We start from the raw sequence: 27140 nt of genomic DNA, 5'->3' as shown, positions 1-27140 counted from the left end.
CCTAATTGAAAATACTAAATGATGTTTGGAACGGATTTGCCAATAAGTTTCGATGTACAGCCAGTGGGCTAATGTTAGGGTCTGCAAACGTCTTTGCAAAACACCACTGTGTAGGATATCGTTTGCCTGCGGATAACGTTTTGTGTTCTTTGACTTCCAAGCATGCAAGTCGTCCAACAAGGTGAGTTACGACGAACAAGAATGCGATCCATAGACATGATGTCCGGTATGTATCTTATGTATGTACGCTGATGATGGCCATCTGGTTGGGGCTGCTGCAGCGTCTCCTCCCAGCAGGCAAGTCAAACTATGAGCCAAGACCCCAGGCCCAACACCCTGCTGGACTTTGAAATCAGATCTTTACTGTCCATAAAGCCTGGGCCAAGGATGATGAAAATAAAATAAAAAAAAATCAACCCTCCCTTACAAAACACAACTCGTCCAGCAGAAAGGGAAACTGCCAGTGCGTAGGGGCCCGAAGACACGGCAAGAATAAAATAAAAAAATAAATAAAAAAACAGAGGTGGCCGGAGACGCGAGGGAGTACAAAAGCCCGGATGACAAGTGGAGCGCCGTCTTTTGAGAGTTTGCAAGTGGTTCCTAAGAGATAACGTTTCATGTAGAGCTAGGTTTCAAACTAGGGTGATTTAGGGTTAGCGTGGCGAACAAGGGTTTTAATCTGGAGTTAGCGTGTCAAATTAGAAAAGGTTCAAATTTCTAACTTTTTGTTTATTTTTATTGTTTGAAAACTTAATATTAATGTTGGATATTAATAATAATATTTTGTAGACCTTGCTATACACAATTTTTTAGTTTTAGTTTGTCAGATTTTCAGATTTAAAAAACAACAACACCTTTTAAAGTAAAATCGGATGTTTTACACGGTCAATTATGTGGCAAAAAACAACAATTTATGGTTCATTTTTCCAAAAACAAAAAAAAACAAAAAATGTCACAATAGTCTTTTTTTTGGGGGGGTGCCTTAATAACTTATTACACGTGGTCATTTTGTAAAAAAAAAAAAAAAAAAAAAAAAAACCTTGAACACGTACACATGTTTGTGTTACTAGTGGACTGTTTCCTGGTGGTTTTTTAAAAAAATAAAATGAAAAATAACTGCATATAAGCCACATTGGACTATAAACTGCAGGGCTCAAATCATGAGGAAAAAGTTGTGTCTTATAGTTAAAAAAAAATATGGTACATGGTAAACTATTGTGGGAAAAAAAAAAACCTCCTTACTATTGTGGTCACTATTTGCAAAATAAAATTCCTTTGCATATACATTAATTTTTGAAAGGGGGGAACCTGCCTTACTATAAAGTTGTTTACATAATAACCACCTCACCATGGTGATTTTTGCTAAATTAATTAAATCAAATAAAACATATGCCTTAAGTCTTACAGTATGTTCTCATCAAAATAGAAAAAAAATGTCTTACTAAATAGTATTTTTTTTTTGTTTATAAAATGCCTTTCTGTAAAAATCTAGTCGATTTTCAAATCCCTTACATGATCGTTAAAATGAAAAAAAACTTGTCGTTTTGAACTATATGGTCTTGATGTGGCGTTTTAAATAAAGGTAAGGTTTTCAAAACAGGGTTTCATATTTAAACCCATAACTTCTCGACGTGGGGCCACACACACATCCAGGTGAAAGCGTTTTTTTCCTATCCACTTTTCCCCCCTCAGTGAGGGCTTCACAAATATCAAAGGTATACCACACACCTGTGATGACGTCATGCGATTCCAGCAGGCTTTCTTTTTGACTACCATAAACATCGAAGTCATCGAAGCTGTGTTTTGGCCTCTTGGTGGCCTCTCCGGCCCGACCTCCGCGCATGCAGCTAATTGCAGCGCCCCCCACCCCACCCTGCCCGCCCCCTCTCCCTCTCCCCCTCCCCGCTCCGCCCGGAGCGACGTCACACCAAGGTGCGAGAAGAAGAGCGCATTTTTCCTCCCTTCATCATCCAAAGAAAACACACTGACACACAGCGTGGTCCTCCTCCGCCTCCTCTGCGCGCCTGACTCATTCCCAAAGCCGTCACAACCGAACCGAACCCGACTACAAAATCAGCGCGCTCCATCTGCCTGATCGCCATCATCGGAAGGATTCTTTGGATTGATATTTTTGGGGGGGAGGGGAGGGGGGGGGGGTGTGGAATGATGTTTCATTGAGCTCCGCCGGCGGTTCCGGAAAAAAAGCCACGTTAGGGTTCTTGGAGGCACTTTGTAAGGTGGCCGAAGAGGAGCGACGATGAGCAGGTCGGCCGCACCTTCGGATCTCTCGTCTGTCACCTCTTGACCGACTTCGCTGCGCATGAAGATGCGCCCGACGGCCGACGGGAGAGGAGCTGGATGACGAACTTTGATTGACTCGGCACTTTCTTTCCGTCATCAAAACAAGAGGAGGATTTAAAAAAAAAAAAAAAAAAAAAACACCCATAAACCTGGAAGTTGTGAAGCGCTCAAACATGACGGTTCGGCTGTCTCGGATCCAACTAGCTCTCTTCTTTATCTTGCTGTGCCCGGTCAATATCATCGGATTGTGGTGGTAAGTGATCGATATTTAGGATTTTGATTGGACTTTTGCGCACACGTGCTTGGCATATAAGCAATTAGCACAATTAGCGCAATTAGCGTCTTTTTTACGTCGATGGCATCAAAATAATAAGTCTATCAAAATATAAATCTATCTATCTATCTATCTATCTATCTATCTATCTATCTATCTATCTATCTATCGTGATTTTTTAAAATTGTATTTTTTTCCAGCTTTTTTTAAATTAGTATATTGAAAATGCAGGGTATTTTTGGCGATTTTTCTAGGTGTAGAAAAATATATTTCATTTAGAATTTTCCATGATTTATCCAGACATAAATGAATTTTTGTGAATATGGTGAATTAGTTAACTTAGAGAAGAACAAAATATTGATTATATTGATTACTATATATAGTTTATAGTATACATAGTTTGTGTGTGTTGTATGAATTCTCATTTAGGTGTTTTATGGCAAGTTATTTATCTAAAAATGGAGAATATCTTAGGGAGTATGAAATTTCTCTTTTTTTTATTGGAGAAATTTGATTTTGGAAAATTATTATATAATAATTATTCTTACTATGATTAATTATTAATCATTTATGCTTTTTTTTAGATCTAATGAAATTCTCATTTTCATGGTTAAGAGGTATTATTTATTGCTTAAAAAATTTGAAAGGGGATCTGGAATTGTTCATGATTTATTTACACAAACTGGATTTGTTTTTGCTGCTGACGATTAAGCCATTTAGAAAGCTTGGATTCGTGATGATTTATGAGAGATGTAAAGAAAAAACAGCGTTTTTGACTCTTGAATTAGAAACTGGGCTTTTATGTAAATTCTGCTCCTTGAAAGCGAGACTGAAGCTGTCATCCAGTAAGTGTCGGCCTATGAGGAACTTGCATGTTTGGAAAATACAAAATAAGAACGAAAGAAGCGGGGCGGTGATAGCTCTTCTCCTCATTGCCTGCAGTGTGTGTGTGTTGATGTGTGTGTGTTTGGGGGTCAGAGTTAGGAATGTCAGGTGGCCCTCCGGGGCACTGTGGATATGTCATCATAAAACAATCCGGGCAGGCTCAACTCGCCAAGGTGTGTGACAGGCAGACAGATTGCATCTTTTCTGTCTGTCTTTGCTTGACTTTTTGTCATGTTGCTCTTCATTTTGGCATTACACACACACGCGCACACACACACACATGAGCAGAATCTTTAGGGATTGGTTGTCAGCCAATCCTCCCATTTGTCCATTTGGGTCAAGGTCGGCGTGGGCTGTGGCGTGGCCGAGGAGGCCGCCGGGCGCCGCCGATGCGTCCCGTCCTGTCAGGGCAGGAGTGATGGCCGACTCCTTAGCACTCCTTAGCCATGCCTTTTGGAAAATGATGAAAAGGTGTTGCAACGGAGCGCCCGGGAAGTCACAATAACTTTGACCAGAGCGCCGCATTCTGTTTGGCGCGCTGATGCGGCGTGTTTGAGACATTTCAGCTATCAAATTGAAATGTACAGCCGGGAACCGAAAAGTCATTTCAGGTCATCAAGCAATATCCACATCATAAAGCCGAACTAGATCATACCAACAAACATGGCAACTTTCAAGAACACCCATTTTAAAGGAAAAAAAAAAACATTTTACAGGAAATAACTCTCGGCGTAATATTCCGTTTTATTCTATATTTCAAATAATCCAAGACAGTGGATTTAATAGAAAATATTGTGAAACATGAACCGACAACGCTTCACTGTTTTTGACATCACTTCTGTTTTCATCCTTTTTCTCGCTCACCTGTAAAATTTGCATCCATTGCGATCCCCTCTTATTGGCCTGTACCTATTTAAGCACTTTGCAGGAACAGTTCATTTTACTTTTCAAATCAAGAACAAATTAATTGGAACTCGAAGCAACTGCCAAACTGCGTTACATCGTCCACTGCTTAAGAGATACAACAGTTGACGAAGCGGCAATTCCGTGATGATCAAATCGATTGCAAATGACTTTTGATAAATGATATATTATTTTGTGGTAGGTTTTTTATTTAAGTGTGTTTACATCCTTGAAAACTAAGCCTCACAAACACGGTGTTTAAGTCGCCAACTACGTTATTTTTCCATATTAGATGATTGATGATGATTGATGATCATGATTTTTTTTTTTTTTTTTAACATTCCTGCGGGCCATTCCCTGCGGAAAACGCGGCCCCCATGTCGCTAACCCCTGGATGAAAAGAAATCGGCGGCGATAGCATCAATTTCCTTTTCATCCCCACTGACATTTGTTGTCATCTTCATCCACTCTGCGGCGCAGCCGGGTGGAAGGCACACCTGTGCGTCGGGCCACTTCCCGGCACAATGACGTCCTCTGTTTCAAAAGCGCCGGGCGATCCGCCGTACGCTTCCTAGCTTTTTTTCTGGCCCGCCGGCTCGGGAAAAAAACCTCACGGGGCGGACGCGCTGAGCGGCGGGATAAAATTCTGGCAGATAGCTGGCCGTCCTTTCAGAGCCTCTTGCTGATTGCGGCGCTCTAATCATTTGGCTTGAGAGCAGACGGGCGCAGTGACGGCGGGAGGAATGCCTTTGCTCTCCTACGCTACTTTTACATGCCCCACTTAGCCGGGACAACTTCAAGACCCTGCAAAGCTCGGGCTTCAAACCCGGGTTAGGGTTTCGAGCTCGGTTAGGGCTTCAAAATCGGGTTAGGGGTTCATACTAGGACCGGGGTTAGTTTCAAAGTCGGGTTTCAGACCAGGGTTAAGGTTTCTAACAAACGTTAGGGCTTGAAATGAGGGTTGGGGTTTCAAAGTAGGGCTTCAAACTTGGTTTTAGGTCTAAATCTCAAGTTTTGGCTTCAAACCGGGGTTAGGGTTTCATAGTAGGGTTTCAAGGTCAGGTTGTAGTTTCAAAGTAGGGCTTCAAACTAGGATTAAGGTCTAAAACTCAAGTTATGGCTTCAAAACAGGGTTAGGGCTCAAAGTAGGGTTTCAAACTAGGTGACGGTTTCCAACTCATGCTTCAAAACAGTTTCAATCTAGTGAGGGTTGCAAATTAAGTTTAGGGTTTCAACAGTACGGTTTCAAACTAGGTTTGGCTATCAAACTTGTGTTTGGTTTCAAATTAATGTTTGTGTTTTGAGCTACGATTTTCAAAGGGTCAAGGTTTCGAAGGTTGGGGCTTCATAGAGGGTTTCAACATTGGGTTTAAAAATCAGATTAAGATTTTGTACTTGGGTTAAACTTTCAGGTTAAGTTTCAGAGTACGATTTCAAAGTATGGCTTCAAAATCGGGTTAAGATTTCAAACTATGGTTAAAGTTTCAGATTAAGATTTTAAACTAGGGTTAAAGTTTCGGGTTAAGGTTTCAAAATAGAATTCCAAAGTATGGTTTCAAAATAGGGTTGAGATTTCAAACTAGGGTTAAAGTTTTGGGTTAAGGTTTCAAAGTAGAATTTCAAACGAGGTTCGGGTTTCAAACTCGAGTGATTGCTTCAAAGTAGGGTTTTAAACTAGGTTTTAGTTTCAAACTAATGGTAGGGCTTTCTAATTAGGTTCAGGGTTTCACAGTAAGGTTTCAAACTAGGTTAGGGTTTCAAATTTGTGTTGGGGTTTCAAACAAGGGTAACATTTTAAGTGTGAGTGCCTCATCGTTGTAGTCTGGAAAATCACTATGATGCGGCTTTAAGATCATTTGTATTTTCACCACTCAAAACTCAAATGTACAAACAAAATAACTCCATTTTTATTTTTTAATGCTTTAAACCCTTGTGTAGTATTTTGTCCAATCCTTTTGATATTTACATTAAAAGAATTTCACATCAAAGGGAAGGCAATGGAAAAATACACCAGGAAGCTGAAATTTCACCCAGACGGGGACAAAGTTCAACACGGTTGATTATTATACTCCCAGGCATGTGCCATCCCTCGGCAAAAATAGTGCGAGAATGATGTGGAAGAAAATGACCCAAAAGTCATAAAATGTTGCCAAGGTTTAGAAGCTCCTTTTCCTAACTTGCCTTTATTATTTTTTGAATCAGTCAATTTTGGTCTGCGTCCAGATTTGATCACATCCACTACCGGTCTCATCAGGAGCGGCGAGACGGCGACAGACCAAGCTGAAATGACAATGTGGGTGTTAGAGTCAAGGGTTTTCTTTTTGAAATCATGTTTAATATGTCCTGCGACCCTTGTGAGGAAAAGCGGCTCAAGAAAATGGATGGATGAAAAAAAAGGGTGAATTGGACCTCAGCGTTTCGCCTTTCAGGCTTTGACGCTTTGCAGAGTTTGAAAAGTCTCTAATTGGAGGCTGAAGAAATGGACTCTGGTTTTGCTTCCATTTTGACTAACCAATCGTCTTTGACAGAACACAACGGAGAGCCCATCACAAACTGTTTTTTTTTTTTTTTTTGAAAATGCATGGAACACTCTTGCTAGCAAAACCGTTCCATGAGGCTGCAGATGGAAAAAGACTGTGCGGGGCACTTAAGCCTGATGTGAGGTCAGAGTCTTGGAACGCTGATAAAATGATAGATTTTGGATTCAGGCGTAAAATATTGACAGCAACAAAAACAAAGAAAACTCTAAATAAGCTTACGATTGACCACAACTGGTAGCGCAACACATGTAGAAAGACAATATGACAGCTAACAGTCTGTTTTTTTTTTTTCATTTGCTTTTCCTCTCATTACTCTACATTTTTTGTTTAGTCTTTCAGTTGCTGTTTTTTTTTTTTTTTTTTATATTTGTTATGTTTTTATGGTTCATCATATATCTTTTAAGGCTGTGAGACCCCACTTCCTTAAAGGATAATCCACTTTTTCAGCAGTAAATCATTACTAAATGGATCGTTGACGTCTATTGCCGTCAACTGTAGTGAATGGTTTAAATTATTCACTACTAGTCATATCAAATTTGATTTTTTTCAATGGCTGTCAACTGCAGAATGGCTAAAGTGGACTAACCCTTTAATACACATTTTTGTCAGTCAGAGTTAGGCATTCACAGCCACTTGCGACTTTTGATGTAAAAATTTACATTATGGCAGTGATTTAAGTCATTTGCGGTCAATGGAAATAAAAATGTAATTTTCGATGAGAGTTCAACTCTCAAAAGTTCAAACATTTGGAGTAGGTAGGCAAAAATTACACACAAAAATCTGTGAAATAGGGAACAGAATAAAATAATAACCATGTCCTAAGTAGATCATAAAATGAGCTTAATCTACAGCTGTCACTTTCTGTAAAATGCGAGAAGATTCAATGTCTTTCTGATCAATTCATCGAAATATCTTGAAGTAATTTTCTTCTCTCTTCTTCTTTCAAATATACAGCGTTAAACATTTGTGGCTCACCAACTAGTGGCTGAAAATGACATTGCACTTAAAAAATATACAAAATTGAGTCACGATTGAACCAAAAAGTGCTTGGATCTTATCCTGGCTGCAACTTTATCACTTAAATAGTTTGCATTAAATAAATGTGATATAAAATACATACATATAGATAAGCTCGTATATGATGGAAGAGCAAATCAGCGGAGATAGTCGTGTAGCTCACATAAGGATGGAACAGTAACTTCCGCTCGTAAAAATGGAGCATGCTTGATGCCTTTGTGAACGTTGTTGTGACTTTGATTGAAAAGCACCCCCCCACCCCCCCCACCCCCAACCCTTGCCCCCGGCCTTCACTGAGGTTCTGCCCGCCTGTCAGACTTGCGTCTGTCGTAACTACCTTCAGATGCAGCTTGAGGTATTAGGCTAGGAGGGAATTCACCCATTAACGGGCGAAGCCGGAAAAAAGAGGAAAAAAAAAAGAAAAAAGAAGGAGCTTTGATCTGAATTGAAAGCGCATCTGGACTAGCGATGAAGTTCATCGCGATTTGAGGTTCATTATTTCCGGCGGAATACGAGAGGGTATCGAATCTCAAAACGAGCCAGCAGCGCAAATCATAAAACATATCAAAGGATATTCCCAAAATGTTGCACTATTTGAAATCCCACTGTCTTGCTTGACTTGCGTGGGTCTTTTTTTCTTCCTTTTTTTTCTTTTTTTGTGCCCGGCAGCTTTTCATGTGAGAAAGATTTTACTTTTAAGCCCCCACCCCTCCAATTTCAGCTTTGAAAATTCCTGGGTTGTTTCATTGTCTGCGTAGGCTTGTCATAAATGACACTCTGGAACACTGGCACTTTGTATCGGGAGGATCTGAGTGGTCTCTGACAACTGCAAGCTTATAACTAGTTGTGTGTGTGTGTGTATGTGTGTGTGTTGGGGGGGGGGGGGGGGGGGGTGAGACCTTAGTCAAAGCTGAGCTACATATAGCATTACCTATTGATGGGAAAACAAAGCCTCATGAAGTACTTGTGATATTTTTTTACTCCTCTAGATGGTGCTCCTAGTTTAAAAATAAAGGCTAGTACAGTTGAAATGTATTATGTTTACATTGCATCTTAAAACCAACGTATAGTGCCAATCAAGAGAAGCAAAAGATTCTCAACTGTTTCATGAAGCTTCATTTTCTATACAGCAAAACCTAGAAAGCAAAAAAAAACAAAAAGTCAGAAAAAGCCTATTGATTTTTTTTTTTTTTTTTTTAAGGAAAGTACTGGAAATGTTTGTAGATGTGTGAGTCCAATTTAACGTGAGCATATATATTAATGTTGCTGTGGTTAAATCTGAACAAAGTCATTCTTAGAGGTGTGTACGCTTTTGCAACCGCAGTACTTTTATGAACCATTTACAAAAGTTGAATTTTTCCATTCATTTCAAAATCATGACACCGTTCATTTGCTTTGTTGATGATTCGAGACATTGGAAATAAGAGTGTTTATTTCATTGTGCAACTTGTTAGCTCGAGAGGCGCTATGTGTTGTTAGCCCATTAAAGGTTTTATTTTCCTTGTTTTACGGTGACCTAAAGAGAGTAATATTGTTCAAATGAAGCTGACCAAAAAGAAAAGAAAGTGTGGTTATTTGAAATGTGGTTATAGCTGGCGAAAAACACGAAGCTTTGGAGTGGGCAGCATAATTAGCAATTGAAGTAGATTTCAAAAAACGCAGTCATTGACAGATGGAATGCTAGCAGCTAACGCTACTACTAACCACTGGTAACAGGCAACATATTGGACAGTCAGCTTAATTGCTTTTGTGTCGCATTGTTTTTAGCATAATTAGAAATTGAACTTGATTTCAATACAACGTAGTCGTTGACGTCGGGGACGAGTCGAGTTAGCCGTTATGCTGTGACGCGATGCCAGGATGTACTTCAAAATAAAAGCAAAACACTGATGCCCCAATGTTACACCCTTGTTGATGTCGTTAGCTTGACTTTTTTCTGAATACAAGATAAGCTGTCCCATGCAGAGAAAAAAAAATGTCGGAACTTCAACGATAAAGTAGAGTATTTTCAAGTTTTTTTTTCTTTTTTTTTAATGAGCCTCACCTTGCTTTGACGTTCCGTACCCATCTCCAAACAAGGGCAAGAATGCTTGGCCCACACTCATGCCATGATCTGACTGATACACCCCCATTTTTGGCTATACTGTATCTCCCTCTGGCAATGAACTCCTTCACCTTACTTCACTGATGTCGGTTTTACTCGTCTGTCTGCTTTTCACATCTTAAAATAAATTAAAAACAAAACAAAAAAACAGTTAAAACTTGCTATCTGGTCTCAATGAACATGTGAGCCCAGCACCAGGTTTTCAATGTAGCGCTTAACCGCAAACTTTTTTGAAAAATAAACTGACACCGCCTCACTGTTTTTGATGTTGCTTCTTTTTATTTCATTTTTTTCTCGCTAGCCTGTAAAATTTGCATTTTCCAAGCGCTCACTTCCTATTGGCCCATACTCTTATAATTACAAAAAAGAAATACATTTCTATTGTCTACTATTTACATTCCAAAATTTCAGAACATTTTCAAAATATACCATTTTTTTACATTCGACTTTGAAATACTTTCATTCTGCATCATTTCATATTATTTTGTATCACACCGTATCATCCAATTTTATGCATTAATTTCTTCATTTTTGAATTCACACACAATGTCTAGTATTTACCCTAATTTGCAATTTTAATTTCTGTTCTTTGCCTCCCATTGTGCAGCTGATTATTGGAAGCTGCTGACTGAACTCACTTTATTACGCACACACAAACATAAGTGGACACACACACATTTGTAAACACACAACAGGCACATCATGATGACAGTGTGTAGATAATAAGTGGTTGTTGAGTGGCAGTTTGTGTTGCTAAGTACTGGTCTGGCACCTGCTAATTTACACACACAGTACACACACAATCACCTTTGTACGCTCTAAACACCCTAACCCTCTAAAAACCCTAACCCAGGTCAATAATCACACAAAAAGAGGGACCAAAGTGTTTTGGAAAAAAACAAATCCGAAAAATGTTATTGTTTTTTGTTTGTTTGTTTTGTTTATTAACTCAGTACACCTCAAATAGTGAGGCTTTATTTTAGTCATGTGAGGTGTGACCGCAATAAAATAAGAATTTTCATCATCATCATCATTATTATTATTATTATTTAAGTTTCAGGCTTTTTGATGCACATGGTTATTTTTTTCAGTTTTACATTAAACTGTAACCCAAGTTGATTTATGTTGCTTTTTTTCTATTGTTAATGTTAAAAAGCATACAGTTTTAGGGATACGCATATGATTTTTATTGATATTAATCTTATTTATAGTAGCGTGTCGAGGGGGGGCGGGGCAAAAAATATGTCTTTCTTAGGAGGGGGCTTGACAAAATATAATTGAGATGCCCTGATTAAACTCAGCATTTAGAGTTAAATGTAAAAGTTGAGCTGGTTTATTTTTGACCCATTTAAGGCTCTTTTTTTTAACTAACCGGATGGCAATTAATGTGGTGAATTTGATTTTTGACCACGCTAGCTACACGAGAGTAAATCCGGACTTTCTTGTCGGTTCCTTTGCAGGGCGGTGGGCAGCCCACTACTGATGGACCCTAACAGCATCTGCAGGAAGGCAAAGCGTCTGGTGGGGAAGCAGGCCGAGCTGTGCCAGACTCAGCCGGAGATCGTCAACGAGGTTGCCAAGGGTACCAGGCTGGGCATCCGCGAGTGCCAGTACCAGTTCAAGTACCGCCGGTGGAACTGCACCAGTCACAACAAGTACTTTGGCAAAATTCTTCAGCAAGGTGAGTTTCAGCTGTAGGATAAAAACACTTTTAAAAAAAATGATTTTTTTCTCCCCTTTGACAGTCACGCCGTGTTTTTGCGGGTCATTAATAACTTACAGCGGCTAGTATGGATAAGACGAGACCCAAATCTCATAAGTGGAGATGTCTCACAAGATAAGACTGAGATGTATATGTGTATATTTGATTCAATTTACTTTATGTTGGTACCTGTCTTTTTTTTTTTTTTTTTATAAATACACTTTGGCCTCTTAAGGCGTAATAACTCTTCCTAATTTTGAATAACTTTTGGACACCCTGGCAAGCCTGATGGTTGTATAATTTGTACATGATTCGTGCTGTTACATATTCGACTATAGAATTTAAGTTTGATTTGATAAATCATTTTGTTGGCTCTGTATAATTTGAACGGAGAAAGAGAGAGGGAGAGCTGGGTAAACATGACTATTTTGAGCTTCCGAAGCTTGTATACCTTTATTTATTTGATTGCAGTGGCGCATTAAGCCGAAAAATAAGAAAAAAAACTTTGAACTCGTGCACTGCAACAATGAGTTCAATCTTGCAAGATCTCGTCAATATGAGATCTCATCCTGTCCCTACAGGCTAGCATTGTATAAAAAAATGGTTTGGTGGTTATATATTACTAACACCATCTCCAATTTTGCACCGATGCGTTGTTGACCTCTGACCTCTCGTGCCAACTGGAGGTCAGATGCCTTTCTAACGTGGGTCTACAGGACAAGGGCAACTTTTGTGCGGGACGGCACTACTCTTCATCAGACGGGGCACGCTTGAAAAGATGGGCTCATATCGCCTCTTCACATCTCTCGGCATTTTCCTGCGGCGCTTTGATGTCTGCGAAACGCTCGCAGTCCCCTTTTCTTGCCATTACGCTCACATCGAGGTCGTCGGGTGCCACTCGTTTGTGTGCGAATGGAATTTTCATGACCGACGCAAAAAGATGAGTCCGATTGCATCCCGGACTATATTTCATCATTAGCCTTTTTTTCCAATTTTGGCTATGATCGTATTGACAATAAAAAAAAAAAAAAATTTGAAAAAATAGAAACGAGTAAGACACGAAGAGGGCAAGAATGTACCGGCAGAAGACAGATGGGCAATTAATCACGCATTCCTGCCTGTCTATAAGAAAGGCCAAATTGCTCCTTTGTTTTTCAGCACTCAGTGACCTGCATCTACTTGTAAGGACTTTTGATGCGCATTCAAACAAGTCTTCCTCCTCGGAGAATGTTCGGCTAATCGAAACAAGGCGGCATCCCCTCACGCATTAGAAAACATTTACAAATGCGTCCTTAAAGGCTTTGTCAACACTTCATAAAACTTCAATAAGATCCCCCGTGTGATAAGATTGAAAGAGCGCTTGCCAAATAGTGTGCTTAGATTTTCCTCTTCTGTGTTCATTAAAGTGCAGCAGATGCTTGCCAAGCAGTAGCTCGCAGCAAACTGCAGTGCTGCCCCATAAAAAAAATCTATATATATATGTATATGATTATATCAAAAAGTAATCTAATCCATAATTGATTATTTTCTATATTTTTCTGTGTAACTTTTCATTCACTTTATTTTGATTTTTTTCCTTTGTTATACCTCTTTTTTTTAAAATCTTTTTCTCATATGTCATCATTTGTCATATGATTTTTTTTTACGGTGTCTCTTTTATTTGTTATTTATGTTTATTGGTTCTTTTTCATTCACTATGTCTTGTTTTTGTTTTAGGATTTTTACTGTATGTCATTTTGTTTGTTTTTTTGCTTGTTATACATGTTGTTTTACGATATGTTAGTTCTTTTTTTTCTGTATGTTTATTTTACTTTAATGTTTATTTGATATGGTTTTGTTAGTTATGTTGTTCTTTTATTATGTTTGTCATTTGTTTATCCTTTATTATACAGGTATGTCTTTGTTTTACTTTTGTTTTGTTTACTATTTATGATTTTTTGTTTATTATATTGTGTCTTTTCAATTTGTTTATTTTTATCATGTTTTTTTATACATTTTAGTTATGAAAAACATTTTTTTTCATTTAATAATATATTTGATGGTTTTCATTTTGTTTTCATTTTTTGGTACTGTTTTTTCGGTTGCTTTTTTATTACATTCATTACATTCGTTATATAGGTTTTTCTTTCCGACTGTTGTTTAATATATAGTTGTTCCTCGTTACATTCTTTTATTATTAATTGTCTGGGTGTGGTATACACTTACTTTACTCTCAACTTTTTTCTCAAAGTTCAAAACTGCATATATGCGCGCATATTTTGTTCCTTCCACTTGAGTTTTATTGCTGCTCAAATAACCGCTGTTTTGCTGTACTCAAGTCAAAACAAACTATCACGCCGCGTCTACTCAGCTGTGATGTTTTTCATTCATATCAAGATACTGTTTTATCGTTTGTATAATTTGTATTTGCTTTAACAAATTCTAATGTGCAAATATTTGTAATGATGCACATACTGTTTTGCTTTTTGCACCAATTTGTCTGCTGTTGCTGTTGGAGGCTTACACAAAGATGAATGATTGAAACATCACGCTAATCTCTTCCCCGTGCAAAAATATCTGCGGGCTATCTTATAAAACTCGGGTAGCGTTCGACATTTTGACAACATGCCAGCAGGCTGTTTTCACAATAACAACCATTTTAATTGATTTCACAACATTGCTTTTCGTGGCAGTCTATCATGTCTCCTTTGGACATAAAACATTGCAAAACTTTTACAGCTTTCATTATGTTCCAAGGAAGCTTTGAAAAAAAATTATTAAAAAAAAAAACTTTTGTCTGAACTAGCATAAATTCTTTGCTACGCTAATGTCCCCACTTTGCTTATTATGACATGAGCGTTTGTGTGCGTGCTGCGGTGGACGATGGCTTGGTGATGCCATTTTTGCTTTTGATGTGGATTTGCTAAGATGTTTACATTGCTCTCTCTATATACTCTATGATTTAAGCAATAAAACGTAGAGTAGTTCACACCTCAACCCATTTTGCTAATATTTTATGTGGTTTTGGGCTCGTGTTGTAATTGTTAGGTGACATTTTTTGACAAGCTGCTGTTTGTCAAAGGGCAAAGTTCATACTGCTAACTCCAATTAGCGTGCATGCTAGCCTGCACTCGTTAAAACATCATTAAAACGAACCCAATTATGGGTGATTTTTTTTTTTTTTTAAAAGACCCAATATTTGAGTCAATTTAACCATCATACAAAACAACGCAATTTTTAGGGTTTTACCAATTTGGGTCAAATTGGTGCAAACAGTGGGTCTGTCTTTTAATGACCCATGACCCTTTGTGCTCCCAACCTGGAGACTATTAAAAAAAAAAAGATCTTAAGGAGAAAAGGTTTGGTCACAACTGTCCTAACCAGATCAAAGTAGCATAAAACATCATTTGTGCCATCCATACTGATTTGTCAAATTTTAGTTGTATATCAAGGCGTATTTATTCAGCAACTATGGAAGATACTGTTGATGGCAAAACACCACCTATTTTAAAACTTCATCACGAACAATCATGCACATCCAAATCAAAGTTAACTAGATAAAGGCATAAAACGTTTCGCAAAGGAGTCATGCTAACACAATTTAACAAGAAGTTGTTTCCATGTTCCAGTTGATTTGCTCTTAATTTGTAAAGACAACTATACTGTACATTGAATTAGGTAGAGCGGTACCTGCCGAACCCCCTTCGTGTACGCCGAGGGTACCTTCATTTGTTCTAAACTCGTTTGAATCTGATTATTCGATATGAGATATGATCGGTTAGATTACGAAATATTAACAAAATGCACGGAAATTGTTGCAACAGAACATACAGATCAATGATTGTGAAAATGATTTTGGTGTCGCACGCAGTACAATGACATCATCCTACACGGGCCAATGAGCCAATATGATTCAGACGATATATCACGTCGAGAAAACATCTGCAGGGAGAGATCAATGCCTTTCCCATGCTGATATGATTTGATTTTGGCATGATTGAGATGCGCGTGGTAGGTATCGACGTGTGCATCTCCAGTCGCCATGGGAAAAGTTTCATTTGTCATCAGTTACTTTCATCAGAAATATATTAGGCACAGCTGTTGCAAGGGAATAAATCAAACATGCTTGGAAGGGCTAAAAAAAAAAAAAAATCATGGTGAGGATAAATATACCTGAGGCTAAAGTAAGAGGCCGCAATTTCCTCACACTATTAACCCAGAGAGAAATCCAATAAAAGTGGGCATTTCTTCCTGGAAACAATAAAAAGGGATCTCCGGGTGGATCCTATCTATTCTGCTGGATGCCACCCACCACGTGTCACCGAATAATTTCCCAAAGCAAAAAGCAAAAAAAAAAACGAGTTAACACATTTGTATTATGTCAGGCGCCGTAATTCATGTTTTGACATGGCAGACCTCCCGGTATCTTTGCCCAAAAGTCAGAGGATTGAAAGAATATGCGCTAATTCCTGCAGAAGGGCCCTGTGGAATTAGAAGCAGACGTGGACAGGCCCAGACACCCGCTGTGGCAGAGAAGTTGTTTGGAATTCATGTCTCCAAGGAAAATATGAAACAAGGCGCTTTGGAGCTTCCAATTTTTTGATAGCTTCCACTCAGCGCAACAACGCTCCGACAACCAAGCGCGTTATTCTTGTAACACTTGGGATGATCATTTCCTACCGCTTGCCGATAAATGACACGTAATAACCGTTATTGTTTGACTGAGATTAGTAAAGGGGTAAAAGTATTCAGAGAAGTACTCAGACTTGTGTAAAAAAATAGACACACTTTTTTTCCAAACCAGTAAACCGCCGATATCAAGGACCGATACTGCTACTATACTTTTTATTTTCATGTCCGATTTTCTTATTTCAAAGACTATCAAGCCACGTTCAGCAGTGAGAAAAAAAAATCTATAAAAATAATCTACAAAATTATTTGTCAAGTAAAAATAATACCTTTAAAATACATTTTGGCATTTGCAAACTGAAAATCACATCATGTTTGCAAGCTGTTTTCTTGCAAAATGTCTCGAAAGGTATTAATAATGCATGAAAATAATTTAGTTCTCAAATTAAATGCACACAAATTACTTTTTTTTTCTTTACTGCACCCAGGTTTTTTTTTTTCTTTGCTTTTAACAAATCGACCTGTGTCGCCAGTTCAGGGTCTGAGTTTGCGAACTTCATTCATGCTAGCATGGTGAAGTAACGACAAAGACGTTGATGCCCTGCCTGGATGGCGCTCATTAATTGATTACTTTGTAATTTACTAAAATGCTCTAGAGCTGGCAATACAACGTGAACAAAAATTTCCACCCTGACGACATGGTGATGCATTTGAGTTGAATAGGAAAATTCTGTTTTGGCACTCCTGTCCATCAGTCAATTAGATTAATTGTTGACACACTTGTTTAAGGTTTTTATGGTAAATTATCCATCCCCTAAAGAACACCAATGTGTTTTGCTGAGCTAGCTACCTAGCTAGAAATAAGCTAGCAAAAAAAAAATATTTTGGGGTCCAGTGTCATAAGTTTGTAAACTCTATTCATGCAAGCACGGTGGCATAATGACAAAGGAGGGTGACACACTGCCTATTTGGCCTTCATTTACTGATTAATTTCATAAAATGTTCATTAGCTGGCTATGTAACATGCACATACACTTGCTCACTGCTGACAATATGCTATGATGCATTTGAGTCAAATGGGGAAAGTCAAATTTGGCATTCCTTCCTAATAGCCAGTGAGCTTATTTGTTCAGTTCACATACCCGGTTAAGATTTTTTGTTGTTGTTGTTAAAATAACTGCAAAACATCAACGTATTTTGTCGTGCAAGTTAGCTAGCTAGCGCTAATCTAACAAAAATGGTTCTTTCCAACCCAGGGTCTATGTTGCCTTAATGATACCAGACACAAATGTGATTATGTTTTATTTATTTTTTTATTTTGTCACAGTAAAAAAAACACTAGTGCTTTTTTCTTTAAGAAAATTGTGAGAGGGGTTTCTAAAACTATTGAAATACGACAACTATGCTATGCGGATGATGATTAGCATAATTAGCACAGGACAAATCTTCAAGACCAAAACATTGTGTTAGATTACATTATTACAGGTTTGTTAAAGAAAATATATTGGAAAAATAATCCCTTAATAAGTTCCATTGACGGCTATGGACGTCAAGGATACATTTTTCCTGATAATTTTTCAAAATCAGAACTTTTTAGCTCTTGTTTACTCGCATTGAGTTGAACGCTGGTATTTGGCACGCACAATTCTTTTTTCCCAGACTCTGTGATGTTTTGCCTGCCTTTCAAAGTGACATCATTGGGCCTCAGCACACATCCCATTACGGTCACATCATCCTGTACAGTATGTAACCACATGTGATAGTTAAAAGTCAAACGAAAACAATGTTTTGCAAATGTATACACTAAGGCACTCTGTGCATGCAGCGACTATCATGCTGCACAGCTGGTATTGATATCGCAAGGTTTTTTTTGCTGTGTGCCGGTCTCATCGCACGCCACCCATTTTGAGTGTGTGCGTTGCCATTCCTAATGAATCCCATTCTGCGAATCATGAGATATGGAACTGGCAGCAGAGACGCTGGTGACTGCACGCTCGCCCCCGTCCAGCTTTTAGACATAAAAGTCACTTTGGCTGCACTTTGGCTGCCGTCTGGTGCGCACACACTCACACACGTGCCCTGTTCTCAACATCAGTTTGTAAACCAGCGTTACATTTCTCTAACGCCGCTATTTTGCGTTAGTTGTTAAGTGTCGCTTTCGTTTGCAAATTTACACTTGCAGAAGGGGAGCAGCGGTGTTGTTGTTTGGAATAGACTTAAGGGTTTTCATCACTTACAAAATCAACTTTGCACACAGTCAATTGAGGCATATAAAAAGTTTAAAATGAGAGGCCTAAGGTTTCTTTGTAATATGTTGTCACTCCACATTTGCTCATTCACTGTCAGCCCAGTTCAAATAAATTTTTGACATGTATAGCCATCAATGGGAACCCAGTACAAATATATCGATGCTATCGATGTCGGCGGTAGCGAATGAGTTAAGATTATGTTTTGGGAATTTGAATTTAGTAGCAACATCCATCTGTCACGATTCATTCATTCACACAGTCCCGGGGCTCAGATAACGACCAATCACGGTTCAGCTTGCAAATGTCACATGACCAAACTCAGAAAATAGATGATTGGTCGTAATGAGAGACCAAATCCAGTACAAGTACTCTTCTCTTGCGTAGTCACTGTTACGATACCAAATACTGATATCACAAGCACTTACATAAAATACATGAAATTTCTTAAAAAAAAGAGATCATTAAAAGACAGACCTTTATATTTCAATAAGGCAAAATCCCTTAAAACTGCAAGAAATTAATTGTAAAATTGATTTTAATTGCTATTTTTTAGTGCATAATCATAAAACGGACACATGTGCATGCCTGCTGAAATACAATTTCTGATACTTTAAGAGGCCATTATCGGCACAGAAGAAAAGCAGGTGGATTTTGCTACGTAGTTCATATTAATCATAATCATTAGGCTAACTGTAGTTTGCCGAGGTTTCTTATCAAGAAAATTTGATTGACTTTCCTTTAAAAAAAATTCTCATCAAGATCAATCATTAGAAAGCATTTCCCACCATTAATGATGCCTATAACCTGCACAGATCAAGTAAAAATGATATTTTTGAGGGAGGAAGTAAAAATATAGGACTGAGATGATGTAGTTGCTGAAGTGTCCACCCAGTCTGGAGATGTGGCTATGTTCATAATTAAACAATCATTCAAGCTCCTGCTCAATTGGAGTTTGTACAAACCAATGTGGATGCCTTTGATTAATCCCAGAGTTCAGCTGTTCTAGCAGGCTTTTCCTGACATTTTTGTAATGACGTCCTAAAGCAAGCACAAGCCATGATCCACAAAGAGCATGAGAAGGACCTCACGGATCACAAGGTTGCTGTTGGTGTTTGGTGCAAGGTTTCAAACAGAGCAACTAGTGAAAGAGAAATTGTTTTCTTGAACTTTTCACGCCTGAGCGGTGGAGGCAGCCATGGCTTGAGGAAGTCTTTTCTGGCTGTCCATCTGCCTCCCTGCATGCGCAGCACATTCCCTCGGCGCTATATAATGCCTTCAGGCGGGTTCTTCTTGTAATAATGTCCACTAGGATTCAAAAATGAGCCGCTTAGATTTCGGAGGTCAAAGCTCAAAGTCTTTAAATGTCATAAACTCGAGATTGCGTTTGCCGATTAGGCATCAAGGCTACAAATCATATCCCCATTTTGATTTTGAGGGGTTTTTTTTAATCCTGATCACTTGACTTCAAACTGTTCTTAATTTACAAAATCACACTATTTTTAGCCATAATGTCAAAAGGATTTTTTGGGAGATACATGAAGACAATTCAGGGGGTATGCGAGATTATAACATTACCCGAGGAGCAGTGAACGTATCTTTTCAAAGTAAGAACAAATTAATTGGAAGATGAAGCGCTGCTGATTTTTTTTTTTTAAATAAGTTTATTAGATGCGCGGTGTCGTTTGTGACACAATTTTCAAACTGATGATGCTACTCGATCTATATTCTGGATTTGGTGAATAAAATAGGTAGGGTTTTGTATCATAAATGATAGTTTCAATGTTTAATAAATGGTATAGCACACTGTTTCAAGAATGTTTTTCCCCCTTTTTTTCACAGGGGGAAAACAAGGTTGCTTCCTTTTGAAAAATTGTGCTCATCACTAGACAAAAAAATAAATAAAAAAAATGACAAGTGAGTCAGACAAAATACAATTGAGCTGCATTATTTGGCCAGCTGTGTAATTGCGTCCTCCAACTGATCCAGCGCAGGCCCATTGGCTATTTTAACCTCCTCTCAGGGAGACCAAGGCTAAAGGGCCGTCAAGAACTCGGGCCAGTTCTTCCATCACTTATCGGAACAACTTAAGGGGAATGATAACAAGAAGACTGGATGAGGGTTTGATATGAGGCACAATGTTTGGTGAGCAAGTGTTGACATGATCAAGGAGGAATCTGAGTAACTGGAGGAATGATCTTCATTTGGCGTTGCCGTCTTTCCAAACAAGAAGGCAAGCAAACGGAATTTTTGACACGTCAGCAAATTGCCGCAAAAAAAAAAAAAAAATGGTGGTGAAAATCACTGGGTTGAATGAGATTGCTTGAAGGTTGAAATTAATCGGAAAATTTTATATGCACCCTCATAAGTCTTAACGCTGCATTTGTGGAATATGAATCAAGCGGCAAAATTCGTCAATTTTTTTCTCTTCATCTCAGGAGGGCGGCCATCTTGACTGTCGCGTGAAAATGACATCACAGTTGCTCAGGGCTCACAAAACGACCATTCAAGCCTCAGCTTGAGACTGTCACATGATCAAACTCTAAACATGGTTGAGCTGTGATTGGTTGTAACTAAGGATGTAAATATCTCTTCTTCTTTTTTTCAGACCGATACGGTACAAGTTCTTGAGCTGTCCCCGATACCAAGTACCGATACTACCGGTACCTTTCAAGCCGATACCAGTATGAGAACCCAGTTCTTGAGTAGTCACTAATACCGATACCAAATACAGATACCATAACCCTACTAAAGATACTAACCCTAACGTTTAATACATAAAATTGAATACATAAAAACAGTGGACGCAAACGAATAGGCTAGCTCACAGGAAGTTGGGAGTGCTAATGTCAGAGCTTTTGAATGTAACATATTATCGGATACCCTGTAACCAAGCCAATATCTGATATATCCGATATATCAATAAATATCAGATATATTGCCAGCACATAGCGTGGATACATTAGGAAAGCGGGCGCAACCCCTCACCCAGACTCTTATGAGGAAACGTTGGGCAAAAGCAGAATATTCCAGCAATGCGGAATGGAACTTTAAATTGAAATCACATTGGGCCAGTTGTCGGATTCTTTCCACGCTCCGCACGTCAAGAGAAATGAGCACAGATAACAGTGTGTTGATGATGGCAATGCGGCTGAGGACAGACGCCACTTTGCAGTTGTCCGCGGACTTGCCTCCGCCCCGGACAGTCCAGCTCGGAACCAGAAATAAAACAGCAGCTGTGCTCTGTAAACCGAATGTGTGTGTGTGTGTGTGTGTGTGTGTGTGTGTGTGTTAAATCCTCTCAGCACTGCAAATCCAAATGATGTTGGAAAACATTGTAATGATTGCCTGAAAGGGTCTTTGAGCCACGTGTGTGTGTGTGGTATGTACAAGCACATTGATTGAACAAATTGAGAGACAGGTGCTTGGCGAAAAGGATGCGAGGATCTTTTTTTATATTTTAGTATAATATATACATGTATCATTCACAACATATATGTAAAACTTAAGGCATAGGTTTTGCATTTAGCATAGCATAAGGCTGTAAAATGACAAAATGTGGAAAAAGTGAAGCGCTGTGAATACTTCTCGTATGCACTGTGTATTATATTTTTATTTATTTTGATGCATTAAGCAGGTGGAAAGGGACCCTAAGTCAAAAATTTGGACTCGACCAATTCAATGACCAGTCGATTAAATTGACCAATTATCGAAAAATCGATCAAAAACAATCAGTCAAATGGATGATATTGGCCAATTATTTTATCTTTTTACCTTTATGTATGCTTACCAACGTATATCATGAAATTTGTTGATGATAATCTTTGAACTTGTCATTCAAAAATATGTAAATGTTCATTTTAACAAGCAATGGGTGATTGAGGGAAGGCAATCATGCATAAAATTGAAATTTTTAAATTAAATTGGCCGATAAATTTCCAGTTAAAATATCTGCAACAGCATCAAAAAAAAAAAAAAAAAAAAGACTTATGCAGATAAACTCTTACATTTTCAGAAAGTTTGAGATGATTTCACACTGGGGATGACCCCGAACGGACAGTAATAATAACGGCGCCCCGGTCTGCGTTTTAGACATCCGGGAGACCGCGTTCGTGTACGCCATCACGGCGGCCGGCGTGACCCACGCAGTGACGCAGGCCTGCAGTATGGGGGACCTGCTACAGTGCGGTTGCGAGGCCACCCGGAACAGAGCCCCCCCGAAACCCCTGTCGGCCGCCTCGGGCGACACCGCCAAGTGGGAGTGGGGCGGCTGCGGAGACGACGTGGACTTCGGCTACGACAAGTCCAAGCAGTTCATGGACGCCAAGAGGAGACGAGGCAAAAGTGACATCAGGACGCTCGTCGACCTGCACAACAACGAAGCTGGCCGACTGGTAAAAAATGCTAAATAGATACGGTGTGTGTGTGTGTGTGTGTGTGTGTGTATTTTATATTTATATATGCATACAGTATATGTCGAAAGTAATCAATTACCTCAGTTACCTATAGTAATTTAGTATTTATTTACCTAAAGTGGTTGTTATTAATTATTGCAAATTTAGTACTTTTTATCCAAAGTAATTGATTACTTAAATTCCTTAAGGCAATCTATTACTTGAAAATTTAGTAAGCTGAAGTAATGGATTACTTTATTAATCATTGTGGCTTTAGTACTTAGCTACCTTAAGTAATTGATTATTTTAGTTACACTTAGTTACCTGAAGTAATGGAGTGCTTTAGTAATCATTGTGGCTTTAGTTCTTAGTTACCTAAAGTAATCGATTATTTTACCTAGAATATTTAAGTAATATTTACTTCTTAAAGTAGTACTAAGAAAGTAGACTATTTTTTTTTTTTTAACCACGCTTAATCGAACTCGTACAGAAATTGCAAGAAAAATACATTAACTGGATGATGTCTGGACTCTTAAAAAATATAAATATTATATATAATTATATATAAAAAATATTTAAAAAATTGGGATTGAATAAGTAAATGAGGAAAAAAATGTTTTGGAATAAACGTGTGGAAATTAAAAGTTCCAATTCCGACGCATCGATAATCAATGTTCAAAGTAATTATAAGCCACAGGTCTAATATGTACAGTATCATACGGCTTTTATATATATTTTGATCAATTTAATTCTTTAAGTATCTATAATCGTGCAGCTTTGTGACAGCTTTTAACAGCCATTCCAATTTTTTGTTGCAATAAAATTCGCTGCTAATAATCGGAGTCTCACAAAGACTCCCACATCTCATTTAAATCAGCTACTTTTATATTACAGGCCCAATTTTCGATATTTTTTGTCTATTAGCCATCATTGTAAAAAAAAAAAAAATTGGTGTACCACACCAAAATGTCTGATATGCTTCATCCAAACTGCTCACAAGAGATTCACTCCTAAGGCTTTGCTTGTCCTGTGGAATGTTCCATCATTCCAGCAACAATCAAAGGAGAAACACATGGCCCCCGGCCGCGTTCGTGTAGCACCGTAAACCGATATTGGAACACGAATCGGGTTTCTGAGACACAAAGACAAGAGCGTGCCACACATTTTGTTTTCGAGCCTCCCAGGCAGGTGGCCTCTAACATTTCCACAGCTCGCCTCGGCGCCACAAAGTTCCCGCTCGCCGCCCGTATACCAGCGCCGCGTGAGTTATGGACTCGCTCGGGAAGTTATAATGCGCTTTAAAGACCGGGTTTGAACTCGCGAGCTTTTAGATCGGGTAATGGTGTTGATTTAAAGTGCGCCTTTTAACGTTTTTAGTCATCAGTGCACTTCTACGTGCACTTTGTAGCCACGACACAAGCATAATTACGGTTGACTGCAGCAGGGGTCACAGACAGGTAGTCAACAGGCGTGGTGGATTTTGGGATATTTTCCAATTGTAGCATTAGCAAAGAAACCATTTTGAACGTAAGAGGGGGTGAACGCACTTACTCAGACGCCTGGAGGTTGTGAAATAAGTGTGCTGCGATGCGTGTAAATGTCTGTTTATGTGCATTCATGCATGTGTGCATAGGCGTTTTTTGAAAGTATGTGTGTGTGCTGGTGTGTGTGTGTGTGTGATGGGTTAATTATGTGCAGTATAAGTGAATGATCTGTTGTCAAGGCTTGTTAGATGTAGGAAGGCCAGAGGCAACATGAAGGGCGAAGGGGGTTACAGAGTTAAATTCCTTCTGGAAAGCGCCTGCGTTTGTGTTACCTAGCTAGCTAGCAAGCTCTACATGCTTAAGTGTGATTAAGTACGTTTTATGTATTCCCAAACTGTACCAGTTCTTAAACCTTTCCAAGGAACCCCTCAAATGTGCATCCAGCTAGCTAACTAGCAAGCTCTTTACACGCAGGTGTAATTCAGTAGTTTTTATGTCATTTTAAAATCATTCCAGAGGTTCTTAAATGTTCCAAGGACTTCTTCATATGTGTACCTTATGTGTGATTGAGTAGTTTTTCTTTTATTCCAAAACTAATTATTTTATTCTAAAACTTTTCCAAGTACTCTCCTCATATGTATATCTAGCTAGCTTGGTAACGAGCTCTCCACGCTTAAGTGAAAAATGTTAAAAAGACAATTTGGTTACATTTTTTCTGTCTTTAAAGGAACAGTGTGTAAGATTTAGACCGTTTTTCATTACGGACAGCAGGAGGTGCTGCAGGGGCTGCAATTACCATTGTCCGTAGCTATAACAAACATGGCCGCCTTCGGGGAAGTGCCACCCCCCATGTCATATCATTTAATGATAACTAGATCTATGGTTATATTTAAAACACACTGCTGGTCATTAGGAACACATTCATTTGCAAGTTTTTGAAGTTCCACACTGTCCCATTAATGCAAAATCTTCAGCATCATGTCCATATAAACCATCCTCTTTAACAGCACTTGCAATCTTTGAACCCTTTCAACCCTTTCAACTTTGAAATAAGCAGTAAAATGCACTATAAATACGGTTTTGTAACCACTGACAGTCGAACGAAGCTTTACCGCCATTTTGAAACAAGTGAGGCCGACCAATAGCAGACCAACACTTCTATGAGGAGACGCCCACCAATAGCAGACCAGCATTGTAGTCACGCGTTGCATGGAAGCAGTTAGATGGCAATAGTAAATATGTGCAATTCCCTAAAAACGCCAGCAGATGGAGGCAAAAACACAAATACAGCCAGCCCCCTAGGGTCATGACAGTTGTTTTTGTCGCAAATCCGGGAAAATGTCATAAAGAGGGGATGAAAAAAAATCAGTATTCCAGGTCGCAACATGAAAATAACGTAAATCAGGGACATTGAAGCATGGGGTCCACTGTATAGGAATTTCAAAACAATGATGTGAATTGATGTGAATTTTTTTTTTTTTCACAGTCTGATGAATATTCTTTATTTTGTGTTTTCCACTCAACCAACGGGCATCCCAAGGCAGTGAAGCTGTACATGCGGACCGAGTGCAAGTGTCACGGACTGTCCAGCTCGTGCACGTTGCGCACCTGCTGGAAAAAGATGCCCCATTTCCGCGAGGTGGGCGACCGCCTGCTGGAGCGCTTCAACGGCGCCTCCAAAGTGATGGGCGGCAACGACGGCAAGACGCTGATACCCGTGGGCCACAACATCAAGCCCCCGGACAGGCAGGATCTGATCTACTCGGACGAGTCGCCCGACTTCTGCCTGGCCAATCGTAAAACGGGCTCGCTGGGGACGCGGGGCCGAGCGTGCAACAGCACGGCCATGGACATCAGCGGATGCGACCTGCTCTGCTGCCAGCGGGGCTACCGCCAGGAGACGCTGGTCTTCGAGGAGAACTGCCTGTGTCGTTTCCACTGGTGCTGTGTGGTCCAGTGCAAGAAGTGCTCCGTCCAAAAGAACTTAAGTCTCTGTCACTGATGAACTGGAACACCTTCTCCTAACTTGTCCTGATAATATATATATATATATATATATATATATATATATATATATATATATATATATATATATATATATATATATATATATATATATATATATATATATATATATATATATATATGTGGAGGTTTTTTTTCTGCATTGGTTTTTGGCAGTTGTAAAGTAAGTCATTCTGACTGCATTATCATTTTTGCACCTATCCTGCTTACACCATTCCTTAAAGAGATCTGCATTATCATGGCAAGATTTACAATTCCCTTGATTTCTCATGAAAGCTGAAAAATACGGTTAAGTGCTTAGTGTAATTAGATAAGTGTGGAATTGTCATTGTGGAGTAAACATTTTTGATAGGAAAATACTATCTCTATTACGGCACAGGGTATTGACTTGCGCCCATACTGCATTTACCAATTATCGGCTTCAGCATTTTTTAAAATTATTATGGCCGAGAATCGGCCTATTTCAAATTCTTAACTTCATGTGACAATTTTAAGATTATTGCTGAGCCTGGGAACTATAAGGACTTAAGTAACTGATTCCTTTGGGAAGTAAAGTACTAAAGTTATCAATTACTTTAGGTAATAAATTCATAAATTACTTCTGGCACTTAAGTACTACAGTAATCAATTACCTTAAGTACAAAATTACTTTAGTAG

The 27140-nt window shown here is 38.8% G+C and overlaps 1 protein-coding gene across 1 annotated transcript; it reads left to right on the top strand.

Moving 5' to 3' along the window:
- Nucleotides 1-1946: 1946 nt before the first annotated feature.
- Nucleotides 1947-26484, top strand: wnt6b (wingless-type MMTV integration site family, member 6b). The gene is made up of 4 exons (XM_088414983.1): nt 1947-2554; nt 11485-11705; nt 22673-22974; nt 25999-26484. Exons 1-4 carry the CDS (start codon nt 2475-2477, stop codon nt 26458-26460), a joined length of 1065 nt encoding a protein of 354 aa, XP_088271109.1. The 5' UTR covers nt 1947-2474; the 3' UTR covers nt 26461-26484.
- Nucleotides 26485-27140: the final 656 nt, after the last annotated feature.

Source organism: Hippichthys cyanospilos, chromosome 5 (genome assembly GCF_059441005.1).
Source record: "Hippichthys cyanospilos isolate Australia breed blue-spotted pipefish chromosome 5, RoL_Hcya_1.0, whole genome shotgun sequence".
Taxonomy (NCBI): domain Eukaryota; kingdom Metazoa; phylum Chordata; class Actinopteri; order Syngnathiformes; family Syngnathidae; genus Hippichthys; species Hippichthys cyanospilos.
This window is presented reverse-complemented; position numbering and strand designations above follow the sequence as displayed.